The 9,473-nt window shown below is 35.3% G+C and overlaps 1 protein-coding gene across 2 annotated transcripts in view; it reads right to left on the reverse strand.

Moving 5' to 3' along the window:
* Positions 1 to 9,473, reverse strand: part of LOC137643955 (uncharacterized) — an 84,662-nt gene that overhangs the window by 18,522 nt on the left and 56,667 nt on the right. Inside the window, exons 2-3 of one of the 2 annotated variants that reach the window (XM_068376752.1) lie at positions 4,370 to 4,455; positions 1,240 to 1,510 (exon numbers count right to left, since the gene is read on the reverse strand). In XM_068376752.1, the coding sequence (XP_068232853.1) occupies positions 1,240 to 1,510; positions 4,370 to 4,454 (356 nt within the window). In that variant the 5' untranslated portion in view covers position 4,455. The remainder of the gene's footprint in view (positions 1 to 1,239; positions 1,511 to 4,369; positions 4,456 to 9,473) is intronic. The other variant, XM_068376758.1, reaches the window with a different exon arrangement.

Below are 9,473 nucleotides of genomic sequence, written 5' to 3' on the forward strand. Positions count from 1 at the left end.
AGGAGAGGGAAAACCAGAGCCGTATTATCCCTAAGGCTGACTAGGCTGAAGCTTAGGGGTCCAGCAAGAGCACGGGCCTATGCAACTTTTTTTTTTTTTAAGTGTTAAATGATTAAACAATGGTTTATTCACTTCATTTGTAATGTCATTGAAATTGTAAGGAAAGGACAACGCGAGATTCGCGGGGGTGGGGAAGAGTGGGCGATGGTGGATATCGAGGGGCCGAAAAGAAGCTCAAAGCCTATGGGCCTTGCCATGGGTTAATACAGCACTGGGGAAAACAAATACTCTTATCTAACGCAAATGTAATGGAAGCAAGAATTAGTGCTGGAGATTTTATGAACAATGGTGAATAAAAGTTGGAGAAGAATTCCAAACCTAGGCTTTAAGGAATAAATGGATGAACCTTGTATGGAATCTGAGATTCTCATATGAAAAAAGTGGGAAGCAATGGCCACAAATATATATATATATATATATATATATATATATATATATATATATATATATGTGTATGTATATATATATATATATATATATATATATATATATATATATATATATATATATATATATATATTTGTGTGTGTATGTGTGTGTGTTCCAGATATGCTTCAAGGAATTTAAATCTGAGCCGCTTCTCTTGTATGTATTCTAGCTTGTATATATATTGGATTAATTCATCTTTACATGAAGTGCAGATCCTTCCCTCTAGAAGAATTTCCAGTTCAAATCAAAACCATAAAATTATTAAAGGACTGCTTTATTAATTTTATTTTTTCTTTATTACAGTAAACTTAACATCCTGCTGTGGCTTTTTAGGAAGGATTGAGAGCACGTTGATGCTTATGCATATGCACTTATAACGCATTGCTTCAAACTCGCTTTTAGAAATTTCCATAAATTTGCTTCCATACATTCCATGTTAAAGGTGGATTGTGTCCCCTCAAAGACATCTTTTTCTCTTTGCTCTAAAACTTCGGTCTTTTTATAAGATAAAATGTTAATATAAACTGGATCCACAAGGCTCAGTAGAAAATACAAGTTTTCCATATTGCAATAAAAATATATCTGTGTCTATTAAAGGTGTCAGCACATTTCGATTTCCGTGGCAGAGAATCCAAAGGAGATTTGTGCATTTGTGATCCCCAACCATCCAACTGTAAATGCAAATATATAAACATAATTTACATAATTATCAGTTAATACAAATCAAAAGTATCATGAAGTCCCACTTACAAGTAAGCATCAGCAGTGTAGTCCGAAAGAGAGTTCGAATACGTATCATAATATCCAGTGTTGGAATTGCCAGACGTCAATGCAGCAGCGTACTGTTGTAAAAGGGTGTTGTAATCCGTGCTGTACTGTTCATTATTATTGTTGCTGTTACTGTACAACTGCTGCTGTTGTTGTTGCATGTTATTGGTGTTGCCCCGTTTTTGTTGGTAATTGTTCCCAAGGTTCGTTTGTTGCTGACGATTGTTAAAATTGAATTGCCTTTTTGTCCGGGCTGAAAATAGAAACAAGAGCACCATTACAAAATCAAGTAATTTTAAATACACTCATCACACAATGGGCATCTTGGAATCGCGAAAACTATACAAATAAAAATTTACATCAGCTATACCAAAATGATATAAAATAAAATAAACACTATCAAGATTTACATATTATTAATTATCGTTATCATTACTCACAGTTTGAAGATAGCATTAATGATTGACCCTATTTATTTGGGTCATATGGGACAGTACTGGGACGTAGGAGGTCATTCATCATCCAATACAACTGTAGAAAAATTTCGAATTGCACAGGGGAAAAAAATTTGAAAGAGGCCGTGCAGGACGCGGGAACGGAGGAAGAGTAAAGGGGTGAAAGAAGTTTTATCTATGAATTGAAGGGACTTTGCAAGAATCCTTAACTATGCAGTGCTCTGACGACACTTTTCCTCAAGAAGGGAACATAACTTTATGATCTGCCTGTGAATTAATGACAGAAAAATTCACTGTCATATATGGGTGCAATATAGCCTACGTACATTATGACGGTGGATGTCTTGATCACATTAATGATAATTCTTGTTATTACCATGTACAAAAACTAATAAAAGAAAATATGTTCTAAAAGAAATTACCTTTCAAGCAAGTTTCAACTGTACAGAATGTTCATACATAAAAATAAGTCAAGGAGAGAATATTGCGAATGAGAACCCATTCACTCGGTAGAAAACTCGACTTCAACGATTACCAGCATTTTTTTTTTCTTTTTTGCTGCACACATAAAGCTGGAGGTACGGTATGGAATAACACTGTCATTTTGCCCACACACCGGTAACTAATATGATTTTGAAAACCTTGACTTTGATAAAAAATTATTAGGGAATTCCTGTTATATTCTATGGTTGTGGTAATGATGACAAGAAAACGCACCCTTTTATGCAACATCTAAGCCACCCCCAAAAATAGATCCTTTTAGAAGAGATGAAATGACTTCCATGAAAGCATATTTTCATATGTGCGAAGGGTCTCCAAACGAGAATCTCAAAGGTTTTGATACGATTGGGCTGGAATAAGATGCGTTTGTTATTTAAAGAAAGAAAAAAAGAGAGATTATCGTACTGTTGAATAAAAAAGAAATACATCACGATCTATGTGCCTTGCAGCGAATTGCAATTTCTCTGGCCTATCAATACCTATAACTGCCAGAATACTTTTCTAACTCTACTATGGGAAGATGTGACATAGAGGTGTAAATCAAAGTCACCAGTGCCCTCTGCGTAGATGAATGTGTTTGGATTAGGTAATTGATTCACAATTTGGCAGTCCTGTTCCCTGCAGCCAGTTCCTGCTGTAGATCATTGAGGATATTGGTGATTTGCTCGGCCGTGTGATTATTCATTATTTCTCCCCCTGTGCCGGTACCCTCCATAAGATAGGCGTGAAGGGACCGGATATGCTCTAGGCTAACTCCTGCTATAGGCATCCGGGTCTCTGCTCTAGGATTAATTTGACCAAGTTTGTTGCGGCTAACATATGGACCCCTAAAGCCCGAGCCCGGCCATATGCTTTTCCGTCTGTATTACCGGTTCTAAACAAAAACAAAGCAGAATGTCAAGCACAATTATATTCTAATAAAATTCGCACCATATATTTCATTTTTTTTATTTTTGTTGCATCATGTGATCCAAATTCAGAAATTAGGGGGATTTTAGCCGTTTACAGGTCTTTTTCCACAGCAGCCATCTTGAATTTTGTCAAGAACTTACAAATAGAGATTTATATAAAAAAAATAACACCAGAAATGGATTTCCATCCCAAAAATAATCACCAGAGGTGTAACATGCCCAAATCAGACAATTTCTAAGATTGCAGGTTTTCCCGAGGAGGGTCGGACGGTGGTCGGACGCCATCCACAATTTTGAAAATGCCTACAAGGGTAAAGCTGTGAAATCTTCAAACATATTTAAGCACCTTTCCTGAAGTTTTCATCTTTCTTTAAATGTTTTTTTTTTTTTTTTTTTTTTTTTTTTTTTTCTATGGTATATTTTCTAATGCTCTTGTACTAGTAGGATTTTTGATAGCCTTCCAATGCCGGCAGCAATAGATAGAGCGTGCTACTTACTTTGTACAGCGCCATCATGGTCTTTTTGCGTCGTGTTACAGTCATACTTATTTCATCAACTGTAAAATGCTCGAAAACATTCCGTTGCTTAAAGAAGTTATCGTGATTTTGCCATCGTCTTTTTATACACATTCTTTTCAACATCTGTTTATTTGTGCATGATTTTGTATTTCTTTGTTTTATTCTTCCGAAACATATGCTATCTTTTGTTTTTATCAGCCTCTCAACATTTTTATGACGCTATTATGTAAAAACTTAAGCTCAATAAGTTAATGCCCCTTTTTGCCTGGTTTCACATGAATCTGTGAATAATATCAATATCAAATCATCTAGATTATATCCATTCTCATGTATTTCAGATAATGAATTTAGTTTAGGAAAAAAGGCCAACCATGTTCCCACAAAATTGATTTTCTATTTACTCTGAAAGTATTTATAACTAAGTTACTTGGGCTCACACAAATTTCCTCTCCAAGTTCACAATACCTCAGCTTGAGGTGTATAGAAAATAAATCGAATTACTGTTATCCAGACAATTGTTATTGTTAAAAGTGTAATCTTCTAATGAGGTCCCTTTGAACTTTAGTAGTCTCCATCAAAGTACGACTGTGTCGTCAATATCAAAGTTCTATCTTCGAAATTGTAGAAATTATTAAAGGTTGAAACTCGAATAATAATAATGATAATAATAATAATGATAATAATAATAATAATAATAATAATAATAATAATAATAATAATTGATTACTTTTAGGGGTTAGCATGGAGTGAGTTGAAACCAGAAGCGCACTGCCAACGACAACACCAAATCCAAAGGCGCCTGGTAAACGCATCCTGGAAAAACAAGTCGAAAGTCAATCTGCGTCTAAGTAATGATAAAGATTTATTCTTATTTAATAATTAAATAAATAAACAGTTTATGGTAATATTGGTTTGAAAAGGAATAAGTAATCCATGTCATATATGTCAATCTTACACAATTTCTATAACAAAATTAGATTGTCTATGAAGTATATGGAAAGTAAAACAAAACATGAAAATAAAGTTAAAAGCTACAAAAAACCACTTGGTTTCATCTTTATACAAGCATCGTCTTTGATATCCTGAATATAGGTCAATTTGATGACTGTATCAAAATGAAGGCATGCAATACTATATCCTATGTGTATTGATACTTTAGACTAATGAAGTTATACGTTAACATTTTCGCTTATTATTACTCATGCACCTCAAAACTTGAAATTCTTCGCATTTTCTTATTTTCGCCCTTAGTATTTTCCTTAGTTCTGGGTCATGTATGGACCTGAGGTTTTGGATGATAAAGCATTGCATGGATGCCCAGGTCCTAACACTGGGCCACATGGTCTAAATTCATAGATCCAATACATTTAAATTCTATGGTTGTCAGTTATCATTTACAGTTGAGGCGAGAAAATAAATTCCTCTCGGTGGTAGACCTTTTCGCCCTGTTGAACGTGTCTCTATATGTTAACGCTTTATGCCCAGATGGAAGTAATACCAAAATGGGAGCATTAGATGGCAATGTTACCGTGAAGCTAACTGTTTTAATATTAGTTTTTGCTCCTTGCAAACTCATTCCCCACCTTTTTAGTTGACCACGACTCGCTCTTTATGTGCTGTCTCTTGGAAACGCTGATCCGCCAGCTAAGGATTGACCGTTATTGTTCGAAAAAGTATACAACCTCTAGTATTTCTTATTCTATGTGATAGAAACTTTAGAAAACTCATGAGCGATGCAGAATGAAGCTAATAGTCAGAATTTGGTGTCAGTGCATTGGTTCTTGGGGGAATTTCATGTTAGGTGTGAATGGACAAATTAATATCATACACACGCATACTCAATTATTAGCGCGCCAGTTTAATAACATGTAAATGATCGACAAGATATTTAGGTTTGAGTACAGCTTAACTACATTTTTCTTTTACTCCAGTGTTTTAAGTCAACTGAGCCAGTTATCTGTGAACTTCCGCACTCGTGCCACGTTTTCAAAATATAATTTTACATTATAAGGTGCTCGCCGCTTCAGTGCATCGCTCACGCTCCCTTTATTTGGCTGACTCATTCTCTTTTTAGGCTTTTTTCTCTTGAAGTAAATGATCTTGGTACCGTGAAACCTTACATGGCGGTTTGCCTGTTATTAAAAAACTAAGAGAGAGAGAGAGAGAGAGAGAGAGAGAGAGAGAGAGAGAGAGAGAGAGAGAGAGAGAGAGAGCTGCTTTATTCTTCTTATCTAAAATATTTAAATGAGATAGGTGTTTCATTAATATCTTTATAAGGCTTGGAAGATAGTTCTTTTTTTCTTCTCTCGTTTGATAGACAAGAAGAGAAAGTTATCTTACAAGTGTTGTTTGAAAAACTTATAAGAGAGAGAGAGAGAGAGAGAGAGAGAGAGAGAGAGAGAGAGAGAGAGAGAGAGAGAGAGAGAGAGAGAGAGAGAGAGAGCGCTTTTATTCTTTTAGGCTTCTATTATTGTTATTCAGTGACAACTTGACAATCTTGATAATATTCCTTTCTTGTGTAAACAGTATTTAAACCAGCCTAATGAGATTTTCCTTTAAATGTGATATCAAAGATTACGAAACTTAATCATTATTATTATCATTACTTGCTAAGCTACAACCCTAGTTTGAAAAGCAGAATGCTATAAGCCCAGGGACCCCAACAGGGAAAATAGCCCAGTAAGGAAAGGAAAAATAAAATATTTTAAGAAGAGTAACATCATTAGAATAAATACATCCTATATGAACTATGAAAACTTTAACAAAACAAGAGGAAGAGAAATCAGATAGAATAGTGTGCCTGATTGTACCCTCAAGCAAGAGAACACTAACCCAAGACAGTGGAAGACCATGGTAAAGAGGCTATGGCACTACCCAAGACTAGACAACAATAGTTTGATTTTGGAGTGTCCTTCTCTTAGAAGAGCTGCTTCCCATAACTAAAGAGTCTCTTCTACCCTTACCAAGAGGAAAATAGCCACTGAACAAATACAGTGCAGTAGTTAACCCCTTGAACGAAGAAGAATTGTTTAGTAATCTCAGTGTTGTCATGTGTATGAGGACAGACTATTCGGCGTATATGTAGGCAAAGAGAAAGAACCGTACCCAGAGAGAAGGATCCAATGTAGTACTGTCTGGCCAGTCAAAGGCGGTAGTATTTCAACGGGCGGCCGGTGCCTTGGCCAACCTACTACCTCTACTTTCCTTTGTCTGGAAGATCTTATTTGTTCAACAGAAATCTTCTAGGGTTATAAGTTCAAGATTTGTTTTTTTGACTAAATAAATCACAACAAAATTAGTCAAAAGACATCAAAAATGATATGATATAAAAATCAAGGAAAAAGTAAAGAAAAATACAAAGTAACGAACGAGGAAATCTTAGAGAAAATGACAACAGATAACTGAGAAAATGAAACTAAAACCCCAAAGTCAAGAAATTAATGAAGTAATGAGGTTAATGATGTAAAGTTGTCAAACAAAAGAATTTGAGATACGTTCAGCATTGTTTCCGTATTCCGAAAATAGAATTTTCATTGATAGTTATTCCAGTGATAAGCGACTTTCCTCACTGGCATGTAATGCTTTCATGCATGCAAGACCAGATTTGTGATAGAATTTCAGGTGCGTGAGAGAGAGAGAGAGAGAGAGAGAGAGAGAGAGAGAGAGAGAGAGAGAGAGAGAGAGAATTCAGTTGATAATAAAGTAATGAATACAGATACATGAAATGCTTAAATCAAAAGTTTATTAACTTTAGCAGCTACGAAATCTAGGATTTTAATGATTAAGCTGTTCTTCCATGCCTTCGATTAATAACAACAACTTAGATTTAAGATTATAAACCCATACTTTAAGCTATAAATTTTGGAATGTGACAAACTAAACATTGTCAACTAAACTAAATTTTTCAATAGACAAATTTCAAACGCCTAGTGCCGCCAACACTCAAGACCTTAAGTACAGAACACCTACTTTTTTGTCACGAGTCCCGTAGCACTCACGAAAGTATGACTTTGAGGCTCGTATGAACTTTGCTAACGAAGCAAGACGCTCTGTCAACAACAACGAGACGGGAAGAGCCCCATTACGAGAGCATCATCTGTTCAAGTGTATCGAGACGAAGTTTGGGTAACGTGTCATTACGTAGACTTAACAACTCTATAAAAAAGATACTTTTGGGGGAAATTTATTGATTACGAAAGTTCCAAATTAATACGTTTATGGAAATGTTAATGAACAATTTTTATGTACTACAAATTTTCTGCAAACACATACTAAAGGGAATGAATCGTATTACCTAAACTCAACTTTCTTAAACCCAGTAAAACTACCATCTTACAAATAGTAATCTCCTTTTTTTGCATCTTTTATAAGAGCAAGTTTACATATACAAGGAAGCTCAATGTCCTCTATTTATAAAAAGAGAGAAATCAGGGCGTTTTTTTCCCGTAACCAATGCGTCTAGAGAAACACCGTAAGCAATGTTTTTATAAAAACTAAAAACGTGTTGAATTTTATTGTGCTCCACTGATCTACTCTTCTCTTCTCCCTTTCCATTCAGTTATCATTATCTCAGCGTCAGTACAATCAGCACTGAATTTCACTTGTAACAAATCTCTCCCGGCATTGCCTGTAAAACCTTTTACAAGACACGAGAGCAATGACTTTGCATCTTCTGTGGACACCGGTTCTTATGGAAAGGTGATAAGATGAAAACTCTGAGGATGGGAGAAACCCGAGATAGAATTCAAAGAAAGTTTGGGAAAGTCTCACGAACTACGTCAATTTTCTTTCTGGAAGTTACATTCTACCACGTACATCTAATATTCCACACTCACGAGATATGTGATATCAGTAACGGCATCTTAATTTGCGCGTATCTTCGGTTCATTTGAAACACAAAAAGATGCTTTAAACTAAGCCTAAAAATCCTACACTAAAGGAAAATTGTTATCAGCCAGCAGACAATGAAATCGATTTTGGTCTCCAGCCACGCATGGCTAAAAATAGCAAAAGAAAGCAGCAACACAGGCAAGAGAGAGGAAAAAATGCGGTAAGGGAAAATGAAGGCAAGTAGCATAATTTGATGGGAGGATGGTGAACGTAATTTCCGAGACGTTAGAGTAGGATGGGCGTCTTTCAAAAGAATTTTTGCGACCGTGGAGTATTTGAGAGACATGACTGGTTTTAAATCTTTCATCGCACGAAGTGGTGAACAGGATTAGTAAATCTCAAAGATTATTATTATTATTATTATTATTATTATTATTATTATTATTATTATTATTATTATTATTATTATTATTATTATTATTTTATCCAACCTTTTCATCAGAACTTCATGCATAGCCCCTTAATTGTTTGAACCAAATGAAAAGATCCAAATGGAAAAATAGCTCAGTGGGGAAAGGAACTAAGGAAATAAATAAACTATACAGGCAAAAACAATTAATGTATAACAATATAAAATATTTGAGGTCAGCAACAACTTTAGAATAGATCTGTCATATTATATAAATAGAGAATAGTGTGCCTGAGTGTACCCTCAACCAAGACAGTGGAAGACCAGAGTACAGAGGCTATGGCACTAACCAAGACTAGAGAATAATGGTTTGATTTTGGAGTGCCCTTCTAGAAGAGCTGCTTACCATGGCCAAGTGAAAAGTAGCCACTGAACAATTACGGGGCAGCAGTTAACCTCTTAAGCGAAGAATAATTTTGGTTATCTTAGTGTTGTCAGGTGAATGAGAAAAGAATCGAATGTGTAAAGAATAGGCCAGGCTATTCGGTATATGTGTAGGCTAAGGCAAAATGAGTAGTGAAACCTAAGAGGG

Source organism: Palaemon carinicauda, chromosome 1 (genome assembly GCF_036898095.1).
Source record: "Palaemon carinicauda isolate YSFRI2023 chromosome 1, ASM3689809v2, whole genome shotgun sequence".
Taxonomy (NCBI): Eukaryota; Metazoa; Arthropoda; class Malacostraca; order Decapoda; family Palaemonidae; genus Palaemon; species Palaemon carinicauda.